The sequence below is a fragment of the Microcaecilia unicolor genome, chromosome 7 (genome assembly GCF_901765095.1).
Source record: "Microcaecilia unicolor chromosome 7, aMicUni1.1, whole genome shotgun sequence".
NCBI lineage: Eukaryota > Metazoa > Chordata > Amphibia > Gymnophiona > Siphonopidae > Microcaecilia > Microcaecilia unicolor.
In genome coordinates this window covers 43,993,980-44,013,158 of record NC_044037.1, presented here as the reverse complement: position 1 = coordinate 44,013,158, position 19,179 = coordinate 43,993,980, and the positions used below count along the sequence as shown (strand labels likewise).

The following is a 19,179-nucleotide window of genomic DNA, read 5'->3' as shown; positions in this document are numbered from 1 at the left end:
TCCATGTTGTTCTTTATTGTTGGTAGCATTTTTATTTGATCTCGCTTATATTTTCAAATATAGGCTTGTACAGCATATGGATGTACACAGAGGAAGTATTGGTTTCATCAGAGTAGTAATTAGTTCTAAATTGTAAAGCATTGTGTCATTTGGAGGGGCAGGTTATAGGGACTCCCTGTATTCGTGCAGAGATGTCACCTAGTAAAGGGCCACCAAAACAGGCATTGTGTTATGAGAATCAGGTGCTTAACAATCAGACTTACTATTTATAAGTACAATTTTTTTAAAAAGCATTAAGTTGAAAACCTAGGAGCATTTTTATTTCCTGTGCCTACAGGAGTAAGTTCTCACATGCCATCTTTTTTTCTTTTGATGTAGGCACAGGAAAAAAAAAGATGTTAAATGCTCTAAGGTTTCAACCTAATTTTTGTTTTGTTTTTTTTAATTGTACTTATAGTAAGTCTGATGATTGTTAAGCACCTGATTCTCATAACACAATGTCTCTTTTGGTGGCCCTTTATCATCATCACTGTGATATATTACAAAAATGCACTTGCCAACTGTTTTACAGAGAGATTGAATAATGAAGGAAGGGCTCCCTTATGTTCATTAGAAAAAAATCTATTGGTTCAAGCTGCTTGTTATATGAATATTCCATTATTGCTATCAAGTATTACATATTAAGGGCATTTGCTTTGAACTTCGTGCATATCCAGACCTTACATGCACATGGTTTTGCTTTTTGAAACCAAAGGTGAATCCTAAAGGTGATTGCACAATTAGGAATAAATTGTGTTGTTTCTGACTTTACTTGTTGTGGACTGCTAAGTTCTTACACAAATTAATGTTAGTCTGCTTTTTATGAAAATATTAATAATGATATTTGATTATGCTGATGATTTATGATGTGCTGATTATGATGATAATGATTCTGCTGCTGAGGATGCTTTTGCTTCTGATTATGATTATGCTGATTATACTGCTGATTGCAATATAAATATTCATGTTGACCTTATTAATATTATTTGGCTATTTTTTTGACTACTTTTGGCCACAAATTGGGCTGGAAAAAGTTTCGCCATCTGGTAACTGCTTTTTGGTTAGTCAGTATATCTCTATCTCCAGCGGTCTGTTGCAAACTCCTGGTTTCATTTGTATTGTGGCTCCTGTTCTGGGTTTCCTGGTTCAGTAGAGCCTGAGGGTACTTTGGCTAAGTGGTGCCAGGTTTAGGAGGTAAACCTGATGGTGCCAGGACCTAGTTCAGGATTTGAACCTGTCTCTGAGGCACAGTCTGTGGCTCCTCCTCCTTCCCCTCAGTGTGTATCAGGCTTGGCAGCAGCTTCACTACCTTCTTTTTTTTCTGTGGGAGTTGAGAAGAGTGAAATTCTGGCTCATAGTAGAGACTGTTCCTACAGCCATTAACATTTTTTCCCCAAGGAATACTTAGATTCCTTTATGGCTAATGCTCTTGTAGGCTCTGAATGTTTATAGCTTAGAGTCACAAAACCCCTCAGTCTCTACTGTTGGGATGGCTAGTGCACTGGAAGCCACCTATAGCGTTCCCTGTACATGAGGCTATACACATGCTCATTTCGACTCCGTGGACTACCCCAGATTCCAGTCTCAGGGTGACTTGAGCCATGACTCATCTTTGTTCTATTGCTCAGGACAAGCTTGGGAGGCTTACATTACCTTAAGGTGATTCTTTGGTGGCTGCAAGCACAAGGAAAAAAAACCACTGGGAGAGGGTGGAATGGCCTTAAAGGATATGCAAGATGGGACATTGGGGTCTTCTTCATCTTCTCTTGTCCCTGGCCAAGCTCCCTACTCTTCTGGCCACGGCTCTACGGCGTGGTCAAGGCTAACAGCTGCTCTGAGATCACAGTCTGAGGACCATACCCGGTTGAGCTGAGAGCTTAGCTCTGCAGCCCCCAGTCAAACTTGCTTAGTGCAACTGTATGTGGCTTTGGCTTAGTCCTGCAGGGCCTTGCCTGAGGGATGTGGATCCCTATCCCCCCACCCTTCTTGCCTGTTCACCCTGTTTTGGTGTATTCCCCATATGCTCCCCCTGCAGCACCCAGCCTCTCCCAAAAGTGCTCCCTTTAGCAGCTCATATACCAAATAATAATGATAATACTAATATTAATTAATTCAAATGGCCTGGCTAGCTTCATGCCCTTTGTCAAGGACTGATGCTATTGTAATAATGTACTCAGTAGGCAGCTTCCCTCTAGGCCTACCCAGAGGGCTAGGGACAGCAGAGATGCTGGAGTCCCGGGCCAAGGTAGGCTGGAACAGTCAGACAGGCCAATGTGCGTCTACCATGGGGTAGGTCATTCTGATGGCACACGCTGTACAGCCTTCAGAGCCAGCAGCTGAGCAGGGGTATTGGTTTATATTAATAGTGTGTAAATATGGCTCATTCCGTCTGCCTTTCTCTCAGTGAGCATTTTACAGCTGCTACTCCCTTCCCCCTTCAGCACAAAAATGGATATGTTGCTTTCTCCAAGGAGGTTAGATTGAGAACAGGAGAAGGTATGAGACTATCTAGTCCATTATAAGGGTTGAAGCCAGTAGGCGGAATTTGCCACCACACTGGTTCACCCAAAACAATAGCAAATGCTATTGAAAACAATAGTAAAATATTATTAGACATAATGGACTGCCTATGCATGGTCCATCTGTAAAAAGTCAAACGCTGTTCCAGTTGGGTAGGCAGTGCCTTAAAAGGTACAGGACAAAAAATTATTATTTCTTTTTTTAATTTAAGCTTCCCATATGTAGATATAAATATCATGAAATCAAAACTGAATATCACTAAATCAGCTTTAAAAATTATTATAACTGGTGGAAACAGCACTAATAAAGACTGTATTTTGTGCTCATTTTTCTACACTGTTCTACACAATACAGTAATATGTGGCCAGATTTCAGTGAGGATATCCAGTTTACTGCTGGGTTCTTCTTAACTGTTGTTGAAATCTGCCTTGGGACGCCTGGTGTTATAAAGATTGGAAGTAAAATTAAACTCTCCTTTCATCAGGGCACATGGAATCACATCTTCACCCATCTCTTTTGTACAAATGAATTATTCTGTTTTGAGCATATTTCAGGGTCAAGTGATTTTCATAAGTCAAAATAATAAAAAATAAATATTTTATTGCATGCAGATCTCTCATTTGTTTAAATATAACTAAATCGGCTATAAGCCCATAATGGATTGATTTTCTTATATTTTGTCCTTGTGATGAATTATACTGTGCCAAAACTGGAATTACATTGAGACAGAATAATAGAATTCAGTAACATCCAAAACTTATTAATTAACATTTATAATTGTGTTCACATTTGGGTAATAACTGAGAAAATGTTGTTGAAAAATGATTTGAAAAAGAAATAAATATATATCATGGAACTAGAAAATGTTGGCACATTTACGCCTATGTTTTAGTAAGGTGTGTTATGGGCGCATTAGTGTTTTTTAGTGTGCGTAAATGGTTTACACGTGTTAAATGCTAACATGCCCAAAGAAATGTATAGGTGCATTAGTGTTTAATGCGCCTTAAATTTAAAGGTTCGTTAGAAACACTAATGCATCTTAGTAAACATACCCCTTAGACTTGACTCTGGACTTCTGCATGAAGGTAGCTCTACCTTCATTATTGAATATCTCACTTTTAAATTGTTGTAATAAACAATATCAAGCACATTTTTATAATATACCACTGCATTCCACAAAACAAAAGGAGCAAATTCCCACAAACCATCTTTCTATTTACAAGAAAAAAGAAAAGGATTTAAATGCTCCCAGGTTTCAACTTAATTAATGTTTAATGTGGGATATAAATGTCAGAAATAAGTAAATAGATGTAGAATAAATAAATAGATAGATAGATAGATAGACACTCGAATGTTGAGCACCTGATTCTCCTAACATGATGTCTGTTTTAGTGGCTCTTTAGCAGGAGAAAAAAAAATCTCTGCACGAATATAACACATATTAGGGTAACCAGCCCCTCCAAATAATACACTGATTATGATTTATAACAAATTGCTACTCTACTATGAAAAGTTATTCCGTTATTATACTTCCTCTGTGTACATCCATATGCTGCACAAACTGGCATGTTTGAAAATATAAGTAAGATTAAATAAAAATGCTACCAACAATAAAGAACGACAATGTGGATGCAGCAGCTCATAGATTTGTTTGCTTTGTTTTGAGTGTACACAGAATGACGGCTGGGGAAAAACAGACAAACCTAAGTGGCTTCAATGTTTTGATGTCATGCCGTCTCCTGTTCTTAATCAAACCTCCATGGCTTTCACATACACTGTTCCTGCAAGGACAAATTGTCAGTTAGAACCCTCTCTTCTCTCTCAATTCACTCAGAAAAAGAAAGAACCCATTACAAATTCCCTACTGGTAGGAAGGCATAACACCCAGCCCTCACTGGAGAAGGCCCTGTCTCCTGGGTAGTGGAATCAGATCCACCCCCTCAGCAGACTTGGGGGGCGGTGCTGCCGGGGGTTTATCCGGCAGCTCTGGACGTTTTGGACCTCAAGGAAGTTTATTTGCCTGTTCCTCTTTAGCTCCCGTACTGGCGTGTTGTTCTTCTTGCATGTTAGGGCATCTCAGTTTCAAGCAATGTGGTTTTGGTTAGCTACAGCAGTGTTTTCCAAGTCCAGTCCTGTAGTACCCCTTGCCAGTCAGGTTTTCAGGATATCCACAATGAATATACATGAAACAGATTTGTATATAAGGGAGGCAGTATATTTTATTTATTTGTTGCGTTATGCAAATAAAGTTCATGTATATCCATTGTGAATATCCTGAAAACCTGACTGGCAAGGGGTACTCCTGGACTGGACTTGGGACACACTGAGCTACGGCACCTGTAACCTTCTGTAAGGTTGTGGTGGTGGTAGCTGCCTTCCTGAGAAAAGAGGTAATCAGAGTGTATCCCTGTCTGGACGACTGGCTACTCAGGGCCTCATCAGAGCAGGCAAACTGTCAAGTGACTACTGGGGTCATGGCACTTTTTGCAGTCTCAAGGTTGGGTTGTCATTCTGCATGATAGTCATCTGGTCCCAACGCAGACTTTGAAATATCTGGGAGTATGATTTGGCATAACCTGGGGCCAGGTGTCTTTACCAGAACAGTGAAGTCAACAAGCTTCAAGAGCAAATCTGCCGCTTGTTGCACATTCCGAATCCCTAAGCTTGGGATTTTATGTTCAGGGGCTGAGCACTATGGTAGTGTCCTTGGAGATAGTGTCTTGGTCCAAAACTCACATGCATCCACTCCAGCAGTCTTTCTTGTCCCAGTAGTCACCAGTTTCTCAGGGCTACCATTAGCTTCTCATGTGGGGACCTCTGGCGAAGTGCAATATGTCCGGGTGGCTTCAACCGAAAAAGCTCCTCCTCTTTGGATGGCTGTAGTCACAGATACCAGCCTGACAGTTTGGGGAGATCACTGTCTTCAACACACTGCTCGAGGTCTATAGAGCCACATGCAGTGCTGTGGCAGTCCAATTGGCACGGGCTCAGAGTGGTTCACAATGCTCTTCAAACCTTTCAATCTATTCTGGAGGGCAAACTGGCTCAGGTTCTCTGTCATCATGATGGCAGAAGATTTCATCAACAGGCAGGGAGGCACTCATGTCTTCCTTTGGCAATGGAAGTACACCTTCTTTTTCACTGGGCAGAAAGGCCTTTGCAGCAGCTTTCAGCCACTCACCTAGTGGAAACTCTCAATGGGCAAGCGGGTTTCCACAGCAGGACCCCCCTGGACCCAACGGAATGGGAGCTGGCGCTGGACACCTTCCAACTGTCAACTCAGAGGTGGGACAGTCCCCTAATATGTCTTATGGTGACACGTCACAGTGTCAGAGTTTACTGGTTCTTCGGCAGAAGACGGGAGGTCAGTTCAGAAGGCATAAATGCTCTTCTTTAGCCTTGGCCGGAGTCAGCCCTGCTTTGTGTTCCCACCGTGGCCTCTAATTGGATGAGTTCTTCTGAGTCCTTCGTTGTCAGGGGTTGGTCATTCGGTTTGCTCCAGATTGGCCTAGGAGGCTGGGGTATGCTGACTTGATTTGTTGTCTGGTAAGCAACCTTTTGCCTTCCTCTGAGTCATGGACTCCTCCATGAGGGTCCCATTTAAATGGAGGATCCCTCCTACTTTGGTCTTTCGGCCTGGCTCTTGAGAGGCTGAAATGGAGAAGGAAAGAATATGCTCATGTAATAATTGCAATACTTCATTACTTCAGGCAAGAAAACACTCAGCTTCAGCCGTGTATGCTTGTTTCTGGCGAGTTTTAAACATAGTGCTCCGAACAGGCGTGTTCTCCATTTTGGGCCTCTTTGCCACACATATTAGCCTTTTTGCAGGATGGTCTTAGCAAAGTCTCACAACTGTTAGCAGGGTTAGATTCTGGGTTCCTCAGTCACTTCTCATGCAGATATGGTTCATTTCTTGAAAGAGTCTCATCATCTTAGGCCAATTCTTCGTTGTCCTTGTCCCAAGTGGAACCTTAGCATTGTTCTGCAGGCTCTTTAAAAAAAAACCTCCCTTTGAACCTCTGAAGCAGGCTACTTTGAAACTTTTGAAAGATCTTCCTCTGAAATCTCACATTTTAATAGCTGTTTCCTCAGCTCGTGGAGTTTGAGTTACAGTCATGGTCAGGCAGAGATTCGTTCCTTCCTTTCTCGGATTCAGGAGTGACTGTTTGTACCTTTCCTTTTTGTCTTCCCGGGTGGTTTTGTTTTTTCAGCTTAGCCAACGTCTTTTTCTGCCGTCTTTTAAGGAAAGGGATTGCAAGACGGATTTTCACTTGCTCTGTTGCCTTGATGTTCATCGAGTGCTTCTCCGGTGTTTGCAATCTAGCAATGTTTTTAAGCGGTCCAGTCATTTTTTTGTTCTTTTTTGGGCCTGAATCGGGGTCATGCAACATCTAAGGCGACTATTTTGTGCTGGATTAAGGAGGCTATTACCTCTGCGTACCTTCTTTATGGCAAGCGGCTGCCAGCTTCTTTCTTTCTGCTGTTTCATGCTCTCCATGGGAGTTTCAGATTCCCATTCTATATGTGGACTGCTTTGCTACATTCCACAAGTCTCTAGATTCATCTGCAGCAGGTGCTGAGGAAAGAGAAATTATGGCTTACCTGATAATTTTTTTTCCTTTAACTGCAGCAGTTGAATCCAGAACCCCACCCTTCTTCAGTGCTCCATTCTTATGGTTTGTTCATTTCTCTGTTTAGGGTAATGGATCATTTTGGTGTTTTGCTGTTTTCTACTGTTCATGCAGCTGCTCTGTGAGGAAGCAGATCTATTATGACTCTTTATTCCTTTTGCTTTGTTATGAGAAATACTGATTAACCAAGGAGCATACCATCCTATAAGACACAGTTCAGTGCTTTCTAGCTCCACCTGCTGGTAGATGGTTACAATCCACAAGTCTCTGGATTCATCTGCTGAGGTTAAAGGAAAGAAAATTATAAGGTAAGACACAATTTCTCCTAGATTAATGTACATCTCCTACATAAAAGGAATTTATGCACCAAAAAAGCCAGATCTGACAACTGGGTTTTCTGGGTTGGATTTTCCAAAAGTGCAGTTGTCTTTTGATGTGGGGATATGTGCCAAATTGAAAAGTGGGAATCAAGCCCTAAATAATCATTGTTTCAACATAGCTTTTACTCTTTACCTGAAATCTCTTAGGTGAAATAGAAATAGAAAATCAACCAAAGAGACTTTTTCAAGGAACTACCAACATGCTTTCTTCAGATGTCACACATCTGTCAGATCTCAGTACCTGGTAAGAACTGACACCACTTATATTAAAAAACTTTATGAAAGGCTTTATTAAGTCTTAAATTAACTTTTCAACCAGTAATGCTGAGGTTTATCATGGGAAGGGGGGGGGGGGGTGAGTCCATAAAGCCCATCACATCTTGTCCTTAAACAGTTTCTGAAACTGTGGATGGCAGTCAATATCCAGCATGTCAGGGCTCTAAAAATAGATTGCTTGGCCACATTGTGCTAGCGGTGATAGAATACTAGCATAGATAGCATTGATAATGATAGCATGTATCTTGGGGACAGTAAAGGAGTACGTGCACTGTTCCTGTGGCAATAGCCATGCTGCTGCCTCTACTTGCAAAACTAGCAGAAGTATTACAGAGAGAGTTGGCAGACAATAAGATCATTGTGGGGAAGTAGTGTATACATATACACACTCCTTTAAATATCCCTGTGGTGTGTGCTGTTAGTCACAATCTGCCACTAGTAGCTGTGGATCAGGAGGGAGACAGTAGACTGACGTTATGCAGGAATGTTGGAGGATCATGGAGGTGACACTGATGTGAAACAGCTGGCACTGGGGGGAGGAACTAAAGGGGAGTGGTTGAGGTATCTAAAGGAATACTTGAGGATGAGAAATGCTGGAGGGGGGGAGAATAATTTTGGCTGGGAAGTCTACTGATGAAGAATAGTGGAGGCTGAAGGGGAGAGAGGAAATGACTAAGGCTGGGGCAAGCATTGAGTGCAAATGGTTGAGGGTAGGGTGAGACACTGAGGGGAGATGATTGAGATGGGAACTACTGAAGAGCTGATTGAAACTAGGGGGCATTGGATGATAAAAGTTGGGGCTGCGGGATATGCACTGAAGGATGGGAATTGAGGCTGGAAGAGGGGACTGAGGGAAGGAGATAAAGAAGATGAATTGAGACAGGAAAAAAAAAACAGGAGAAGACGGGGAATGACTGAAAGGGGATAGTAAAGATTTGGTGCTTCACTGAGAAGTGGACAGGAAAGATTGAGATTCAGAAGAAAGGTAGAGGGCTTGGATGCAGTCGATTGGAGAAGTAGCCTAATGGCTAGTGCAGCGGCCTGAGAACCAGTTGATTCCTACTACAGCTTCTTGTGACTCTGGGCAAGACACTTGACCCCACCATTGCCCCAGATATAAAATAAATACCTGAATATTAACAGCTTTGGCTGTAACCACAGAAAGGCAGTATATCAAATCTCATCCCCTTTCCCTTTGAGAGCCAGAGAGGAGGAAAGATGAGGAGGCTTGGAGAATTATACACTGCTATGATGTTTTTGGAATAGTATTTATTCAAATAATAGTAAATAAAGGCAAGAAAGAGTGCGAGAAAGCATGGAGAGGCAATATTTATTTATTTGTTACGTTTGTATCCCACATTTTCCCACTTATTTGCAGGTTCAATGTGGCTTACATAGTACCTACCGTAAAGGCGTTCGCCAAGTCCAGTAGAGAAACAGATACAAGGTGATGTGGTCGAAGAAGGTTCATGAGTTTTGGGCGTAATGGGGATAGAAGAGAGGAAGGGTTATGTGGTGTCCATTACGAGCTGTGGTTTTGCTGTGTTGCCGAGTTCAGGCACTTATGTTGGGTCGGTAGGATATGCCTTTTTAAACAGGTAGGTTTTTAGTGATTTTCTGAAATTTAGATGGTCGTAGGTTGTTCTCACGGCTTTTGGCAGTGTGATCCATTGTTGTGTGCTTATATAGGAGAAGCTGGATGCATAAGTTGATTTGTATTTGAGGCCTTTGCAGTTCGGGTAGTGGAGGTTTAGGTGTGTTCGTGATGATCCGATTGTGTTTCTGGTTGGTAGGTCTATGAGATCTGTCATGTATCCTGGGGCTTCACCGTAGATAATTTTGTGGACCAGTGTGCAGATTTTGAAGGCAATACGTTCTTTCATTGGGAACCAATGCAGTTTTTCTCGGAGGGGTTTGGCACTTTCGAATCGTGTTTTACCAAATATCAGCCTGGCTGCTGTGTTTTGAGCGGTCTGGAGTTTCTTTGTGAGTTGTTCTTTACATCCCGAATAAATTCCATTGCAGTAGTCTGCATGGATTAGTACCATTGTTTGTATTAGGTTGCAAAATGTTTCCCTCGGGAAGAATGGTTTCATGCGCTTAAGTTTCCACATTGAATTAGTGACAATAATTACTTGTTAAAAAGCCAATTACTGGCACTATTTGGTTCATTATTCAATTAAATTGTGTAGGCAATTAATGCATGCATAATTTTTGGCAACTTTTATGGGGTTAGCGTTCGATTTTCTAATGATCCTTCACTGAGTTAAAGTTTCAGTCATTATGTTACAAGAAAAGATTTATTTTGGGGGAAAGAGCTCTAGAGCACTCGCTACTGTTTATAATTTAAGAGCAGGCGCTGTATTTATAAGTTTTAGGATATTAATTTCTCCACCAATCACCAAAGGTGATAATTGCAGTATTGCAATAAATTAAATAAATTAAGTATATATCTAAAAGATACCATATAAAGAGACCGTATTTTTAGTTTCAAAAAGGTTGATTTAATATACAAATCATGTAAATAATATTGCAAACCAAACAAGAGGTAGGTCTTACAGATCTTTACAGATAATCTGTGCTTAAGTAAAGTAAAGTAGCAGGTCTAGATCAAAAGTTATGTTACTTACAAGTCCTTGTTACATAGTATGAACAGCATGAGTTAAGCACATGTTTGCAGAAGAGGTCCTCATAGCAGGCAGGTGGGCTACAGGTCAGGTCCCAAGAGTGAGCATCAGGTTCCAAGAGAGAGCAGCAGGTCCCAAGCGAGCTTCCCAAGAGAGAGAGTTGGGCTGTTTTCAGGCTTTTTATAATGTTCCCTGAGTTGTAGTTTGCAGGGGATCTTGGGTATTGTAGTTTGCAGGGGAGCATGATCACATGTTTCCTGGATATCTGCTGGCAAATGGCTTTTCTATAGCTTGAGGGTTTCAGTCTGCTGTGATAGGTGGAGTTTCTTTTGTCATTTGAGTCATAGGAGTCTCTGTCTGCTTCAGTTTTTTGTTCTCTAGAGATGTCTTGGTGACCCTCCCAGCCAGCTTTTGTCTCTGTTAAGTGTTTGTAATTGACTAGCCCTGCTACCAGAAATTCCCAAGGAAAAGGGGAAAGAAGGTATTGAAATGCAGTTTCAATACATCTTTTATGTTTAAATCTGTTTATTGACTTAACATACAGAATAGAATGCTTTCATCATCTTTCAGTCAATAACAGCACATCAATAACAGAACTAATACAACAGACAACTGTCGGTATTTCTTCCGACGTCAAATAGTTTTCGGTTTTCTCCCCAGGCAACCCCCCCCCTTCCCTCCCCACCCCCTCAAGAAACATTTATCCATACTGTATTACAACATGGGATATAGACACTGTTACATATAATTAATTTACCCTACAAGCCCCATTTCAATACATCTTTTAAAAGCTGCATTTTTATATTGATAATTCTGACAATTGGCTTATACCATAACAATTAAATCAATGCATCCCCCAAACTCCAGCAATGACATATCACACAAACGTTACTTTCTGCATTTAAGGAGTGGGTCTGTACAATCCAGGCTGACAGACAGGTTTATGCCTGCTTGACAGATGGATAACAAAATATTGAAGTAACCTTTCCTCCTGACTTCTGTCAGTTTCAGGAGGCAGGTCCCTAGGCAATGCATATTTATAATATAAGGAGTAGGGGACTGAATGATGGAGATTAGAAGCTGAAAGTGGAAGTAGAAAATTGCAAAATGAGAATGAAAGTTAGACAAGATGGAGAAACATGAAGATGCATTGGACAGGAGAAAGATAGCGGCAGACAAGAGCACAATAAGAGGTGAAGTGAGAGAGAAACCTTGTCAAGAGAGGTATAAGGGGAATGAAGAGAGGAGAAGACACAGAAGAAAAAAAATAAAATGATTCAGATGATAGTCAAGGAAAGATTGAAAACCTTAAAATGGGGAAAAAATCCCCTACAACGAAGAAAGCCTTTGGTCAACAAAGACTGAAAAATATACCACCCAGTATGCAAATTGATTTAACCAGGCAGGAAAGCATCCTGCCCAATTAAATCACTTCTTCCTGCCTGTCTGCTGATATTCAGTGGCATGTAACTGGACAGTGCTGCTGAATATCAGCTGTAACCGCCCCTTCACTGTCTGGTTACAGCCAGGGCGACCCATGGGCAGAGCAAGAACCTAACCAGTTAGCAGCAGTATTCAGACCACTAACTAGTTATGTAACTAAAGTTAGGGTAGCAAAAAGGCTGTCCTTACTATCTATGGAGCTAATCGAGCACCGGTCTCAATATCGGCTGGTGGCCAGTTAACCCCCAGGTAGTGGCCTAGAGGATTCCTGTGGCCCTCTCCTTCCATCCTGATCGTGATCCCAGTCTCCTTCCCCCCCCCCCCCCCAGCCAATAAGCCACAGACCAAGTCCTACCCCCTCCCACCCCCATAGGCCCCCCAGGCATACTGTTTCCAACTCTGGTGGTCTAGCAGAGTCCTACGGGCAGGAGTAATGCCGTTTCCTGACAGTTGTGGCTTTTTTTTCAAAATGGCTGCCACAACCACTAGTGGCAGTCTCACGAAGGGGGGAATGGGTTAGAGAGGGTGAGGGGGAACCTGTTCGTACTTTTGTGGATCCTGGCTGATATTCAACCGGGGCTTATATAAGTGTCTTACGTAAGTTCTGGCTGAATATTGGCCGGGACCTGCAAAAAACTCTGGTGGCTTCCATATGCAGAATTAGCCTCAGATATATGAGTATCTGGGGCTAATTTCTGCCTGCCACCAGAGGGTGAATATTGATCAGATAGTTCTTATTTTTGGTAGTTGTTTGAATATGTATCTTTATAGCATTAAACTATTATTTTTTGTGCGGTTTTTATTTGTTTAAAATTATGTACGTAATAACCAACAAGTGCTTTGATCTATAGCTTAATTTGGACCTTTTTGATACCCTATTTTCATTGACAAATAGATACTTTTAATGGTTGCCAACTTTTCTGACATTTTTGGAGCTCTGCAGCCTGACATGCCTCTCTCCTACCTTCTATGTTTGAGAAAACAAAGAAGAAAGGAGAGGATTACTGATGCTGCGGGAAGAGATTACTAAAATGTTCATCCAGCCTTCCCAGTGATTAGAAAAGTTCTGTGTTCTAGAAAATTCTCATAACTCCTAGGAAAATGGGGGTTGGTACTGCTTCTTGACATACCTTCCATATTGTTATAATTTTGTGTATTTCTTTGCATTTTTATTCTTTCCAACCTAACAGAGTTGGAAAGAATTATACAAAAGTGATTGAGAATGTCTCTCTGGGAGTAAAATAACTCTCTAAATAGATACATATTTTGGATTTGATACTTGCTTGTTCTTCTTCTGCCTAAGCCCATGCAACTGGATATTGTATGGTATCCTTCGACTGATCATGCCGTTCTCCATTTTTTGTTCCTTTTCCTGTCCCTTCTCCATTTGTTCCCTTTACACCCCCTCCTCAAAGATTTCTCTTTGATGACGTTCTTCTCTCGTTACTATTTCTCCTTTCCCGAGTTCATCGTCCCATCAACCCCATAATTATTTAACAGTTTGCTATCCATAAAGATAATGTAAGCAACTCTGTGCTTTGAAGTCACCTTCAATGTGGCTGCATTATTCTATTGACCTACAAAAAAAGTGTGATAGCTTGTCTGTAGTGGAAGTTCTCTATAGATCTCAGACTAATGCAGATATGCTATCGTTCCCACCATCCCCTCTTGTGAATGACATATAACTTGGAACAAAAGACAACTAACTTGTATATTTAGATGGTGGTACATACCCAATGAGGACTTTGAAATTTTTACTCGGTATTAGGAGTAGTGGTTCGAGTTGGCAGCCATCAGGTGATGTCGCATTCAATGTGACTGTATTAATCTGAGGTCTATGGAGAGCCCCCACTGAAGGTAATCAATCTCACTTTCCTGATGTTTAATAGAGCCCACCCAAAGTGATGTATATAAAAACTGCATGGAATGCATAACCATCTATATATGCATGCATGCATGCATGTGCTATTTAAATCTACGTTCATGGTGCTCAACCTGTATAAAATAGCCCATTTTGCAGTTTAGCAATGGTAATGCCACGCTAGCCCATTAAATCATCCATATGCAAAACTAACAGCCTCACAGAGGCTTTGTGTTTTCCTCTGGAGATAATGTATCCAAATGGGTTCAAGTTCCAAGTTCCATTTATTATTTGATATACCACAAATCAGAAGAAAAAGGCATCTAAGCAGTTTACAGAGTTTAAAATAAAATCAAGGGAAGAGGACGACACAGACTAAGGGCTCCTTTTACTAAAGTGCTCTAGCGTTTTTAGCGTGCCCTAAACGCTAAGACACCTATTATATTTCTATGGGTGTCTTAGTGTTTAGCACACATTAATTTTTAGCTCTCACTTGCGCAATTTAGTAAAAGACCCCCTAAGACTTAATAAAAAAACCCAAAACAATAAACGTGGAGAAAATTGTGGGTAAAGTTACAATATAATCACAAAGGGGATGGGGGAGGAAAAAGACATAAGGCAGAGAGCTGCAGTCACCCAATGTCAGCCTGAGTCTACTGAAGGAAATGCTTCAGATAAAGGAACGTCATGAGAGCAGTTTTATATTTTTGAAATGATAATTCAGGTCTAATAGTAAGGGGAAGCTCATTTCAGAACCTAGGGGCAACAACACTGAAGCAAGTTGACCTGATGCTATCAAGCCAAATGTGTCAATCAGAAGGTATAGTAAGAAGTAGCTGAGTATAAAGAACAAGAAAGTTAGCAAGAAACAGTCGAAGACTTGAGTGAAAAACTTGATGAACAATTAGAGCCCGGCTGAAACTGAATCAGCGACTAAAATTGGCCGCTCGGTTTTGGTTGAAACTAAAGCCGAAAATGAAACTGTACCTAGACCCAACAGCAGCTTCCCCTCCTGGGCCTATCTTTTCATCAGTGGTGGACACAGGACCATCCCAACTTGATTCTGTTCTTATGCATGCCTGGCTCAGAGAATGGCCTATGAGACTGCTGTGGGAGGTCCTGGCAACTATCTTGAGATTGGAATAGGCACAGGCAAGAGCGAGTGAGGATGTCTCTTGCCCATGCTGGTTTCATTCTCAAGATGGCTGCCGGGACTTCCCACGACAGTCTTGGAAGCCATTTTCTGAGTCGGGCACATACAGGATCAGCAGCAAGTGGGGGATGCTCCTACACTCACTACCTATCAACAAAAAGGTTGGCCCAGGAGGGGGCTGCTGCCAGGGGTGGGGAGCGGACTTAGGAGAGGGGAGCTGCTACCAGCAGGCCCATTTTGTACTGAGGGAGGGGGCTGAGAGTGATCATGATAAGGGGGAGAGTGTTTAAGTTTCAGCCAAAAATGTACTTGCATTTTCAGCCGAAACCCGAATTTTGGGCTGGTTTCGGTGCCGAATCAAAAAACGAAATTCAGTCAGCTTCTATGAACAGTAGCGAGATATTTAAAAGGGATACAATAGGTTACTGGAAGCTAGTATTCAGACAAAAATAAAGGGGTAACATGATCATACCTTTTCTTTCCAAATAATAGTTTGCCCTATTCTGCACAAGTTGAAGTCTCTTGATTTCTTTGAGTGGTCAGCCAGAGTACAATCAATTTTAGTGATTAGAAGAGAGAAAATAAGAATCTTAAGGAAGATCCAGCATAGGCCGAAGTGAGCAGGTTTGTTGCAAGGTTAAAACTTTTGCTAACTACCATAGAAATCTGTTTGTGAAAAGTGAGAGTCTGGTCTATAGCGAACCCAATCCATGAGTTGAATAGTAACTCTATGAATGGTTGGAGAGAGTGAAAGCTATATAGAACTTTGAGGAGTGTGGAGGAAACACCATGGCTACAGATTTAGATGGGTTGAGTTTAATTTGGCTAACCATTCTGCGATACCCAGGTTGGATGAGATGGAGACCATAGTTTGGAGTGAAAGAGTCGTGTGGAACCAAAATTTGGATATCATTGGCATAGATAAAAACAGTGAAGCCCAGTGACTGAATCAGTGACACAAGAAGTGATAGAAAAAATGTTGAAAAGATTAGGACCCAGAATAGATCCCTGAGGAACACCTGAGACAAGAAATTTAAGTGAAGAAAAGCCAGAGGGGTAGGTTAATGAAGAATGATCTGTTGGTAAGATAAGACTAGAACTAGACAAGTGCTGCTCCCAGATACGCAAGTCATCCAAACCACTGAAGAAAAATAGTGTGGTTAACCAGATCAAGGGCTGCAGAAATATCAAGAGGAATAAGCAAAGCATCCCTACCACCAGTCAGAATAAGTAATGAGCCTCACTCCCACACTAGGGTAGATGGAGTATGATCTCAGTCACACAGATTTACTGTTAATGCTTGCCATAGTACTTGCATGGTGCCAAGGAGAGCTTCCTTCTGGAGTTCACAAAATGTAACATGTTAACTTATCAAAGTGTGCTTAAAAATTCCTTTTAATCCAGCCTGTAGATCCCAATACCATGGGGAATATTTATGTATCTTTCTGCCAAATGTTCTTGGTCTCTGGCTGCATTTCTTGGTATTTGAAGCTCTTGCTCTTCACATGATTCACAGAATAATTGTTTGGCACTTGCACCTCTGTGATCAATGTAGTTCTTGGGTTTTCTCCTTCTCCACTAAATCTGATTTTCTGTCGGCAAGCAGGGGAGATGCAAACACACTTGCTGGTGATTATCTCTGGGCAGATTTGGTGCAGTGTCTTCTCTAGCTTATGGATCCTTTGGTTTAATGGCTTCTGATCGTGCACAAATGTTACTGCACTGAATGTAGCTTTTTCTGTCTCCTCAGTGTCTCTTCTCCACCAGACCAAGTAGATGTATTTGCTCTCCTCAGTTCCTGAAAGAATATTTTTTTTAACAACTGTACAATAAGATAGCATGCATCTTGAAGCCTTAACTCCCCTTAAGGGATCAACTGAGGTACCTGCAGGAGGGAACAGCCCCAGCCGCAAACTGTGCTCACACTAGAAAATGCAGCCATGGGAGATGCTTAAAATTAAAAAAAAAAAAAAGATCTGGCCAGCCCAGGGGCTTCTGTCTCACCAATGGCACCACATATAATTGGAGCTCATTGCCCAAAAAACAGGGATCAGTCCTCCATTCTGACTCCCCTTTACTGTTCAACCCCTCCCTATGGGACACAACTGATAAATTATCAAAGGTTCAACCACACCATGTGGGGAGTGCATCCAGAGACCAGCCTCCAAAAAGGGCTGAAAAACAGAGCAGAGCAGTCTATGAACCTCATTAAAAAAAAAAAAAGAGTTTGACAAGTCAAAAACTAAGAAGCACAGGTTGATACTTCAGAGTTGCTTTTTTTGTGTTAAAATCTTTGAGACCTACTAGGGCTTTGTTGGGCCCATATTTGTCTGTAGTGTTAAAGTATTTGGGAGATAAAATTGTTCCAGTACTAGGTGATATTGTGAATAGATCTTTGAATGAGGATTATTTGCCTGATTGTTTGAAAAAGGCTACTGTTAAGCCACTCTTGAAAGAAGGAAGGTTTAGATCCAACTATGTTTTTGAATTGTTGACCAATTTCAGCATTTACCTGTATTGGCAAAAATTGTGGAACAGGGCTGGTGGTTGGGAGGTGGGGATAGTGCTGGGCAGACTTATACAGTCTGTGCCCTGAAAAAGACAGGTACAAATCAAGGTAAGTTATACACAAAAAATGGCACATGTGAATTTATCTTGTTGGGCAGACTGGGTGGACCGTGCAGGTCTTTTTCTGCCGTCATCTACTATGTAACTATGTTATTTTGAATCAGCTCTTGGATTTTGTGGATGACAATCAATTGTTGAATGAGGAGCGATATGGTTTTTGTAAGGGACATAGCTGTGAAACGTTGTTATCCGTTTTTGATGTATTAAGACAAGGTTTGGATTCTGGTTTGACATTGTTTGGTGTCAGTAGTTATTTCATCTGCTTTTGACACCGTTAATCATACTGTCTTACTTGAAAGGTTATATGCTCTTGGGATGAGGGGGACAGTTTATGACTGGTTTGTGTCCTATCTTTCTGGACCGACTATGCAAGTGAGTTGGGAGGATACTGTGTCAGAAGCTTTACCAGTGGATGTAGGGGTTCCGCAAGGATCTCCCTTATCAGCTTTATTATTTAATTTGTATTTGACGCCACTTTGTGCTTTATTGCGCGAGATGCAGGTTGAATTTAAACTATATATGGGTTATATACAGGATTTGTTTGGTTTTTTTCCTGTAGATGAAAGCTTTTCTGTCGCAAGGGTGAAGTTGAATGAGTATTTAAGAAAGATTAAGTATTGGATGTGAGTGAATTATTTAGCTCTGAACCTATCAAAGACTGAAGTGTTGCTTGTCACAAGGTCTATTACTGATACAGATCATAGACATGTTATTTTTGAAGGTATTCAGATCCCCATTAAAAATTAGATTATGAGTTTGGGTGTTATTGATTCAAAGTTAATGATGCAAGGACAAGTTTCCGGATTGGTACAGCCATGTTTTCTTCAGTTAACAGTTTTGAGCAAGTTGAAACTGTTACCACCAAGGTATGATTTCAGATTGTGGTTCAAAACTTAGTGCTTAGAAAGATAGACTGTTGTAATAATCTCTTACTGGGGATTTCAGTAGCCAGAACTCGTGTGCTGCAGGTAATACAGCATGCTGCAGTAAGCATGATCTTTGGTTTGGGTTGTTTTGAGTCTGTAATGGATGCGATGAAAGCTCTTCATTGGCTGTCAATTGTTTATAGAGTTCATTTTAAATTGTTTTTATTGATTTTAAAGACTTTACGTGATTCAGTTCCTGCTTACTTTAAGAAAGTGTTGCAGTATTATAGGCTTACACAAGCATTATGCTCTGAAAATATACAGCGATTGATTGTTCCATCTTTGAGGTGTTTTCATTTTTCTGTTACAGTGAAGGCAGCATTATCTTATACTGGCCCCATTTGGTGGAATAAATTACCTTTGAGGCTTTATCTATTGCAGAACTTTGATAGTTTAAGAAACAGTTAAAGGCATTTTTATTTGCACAGGCATATTTTGTGATTTGATTTTGTGTGTATTTTGTACTTTTGTGAAGATGAAGATATAATGTTTTATATTATATATGCTGGTCTTTGTACGTGATTTGTTTAAATTACTGTGCTTGTTTATTTTGTAACCCATTTAGTTAATAGGCAGGCTGTAAATGTTTTAAATAAATAAACTCACAACAAAAATTCCCTGCAGTCAGGTAAGCATTCCTCTGATTTGTTTGAGGATTCTCTTCACTCCAAAAGAGGGGCAGGCAGCATGGT

General features: G+C 41.0%; 1 protein-coding gene across 4 annotated transcripts in view; it reads left to right on the top strand.

The window, feature by feature from the left end:
- The window catches only part of LOC115473845 (protein FAM122A-like), a 131,471-nt gene that overhangs the window by 101,925 nt on the left and 10,367 nt on the right, over positions 1 to 19,179 (top strand). For 3 of the 4 annotated variants that reach the window (XM_030208988.1, XM_030208987.1, XM_030208986.1), the window contains one exon: positions 7,721 to 7,817. In XM_030208988.1, the coding sequence (XP_030064848.1) occupies positions 7,721 to 7,817 (97 nt within the window). Of the gene's footprint in view, positions 1 to 7,720; positions 7,822 to 19,179 lie in introns of those variants that run through there. The other variant, XM_030208989.1, reaches the window with a different exon arrangement.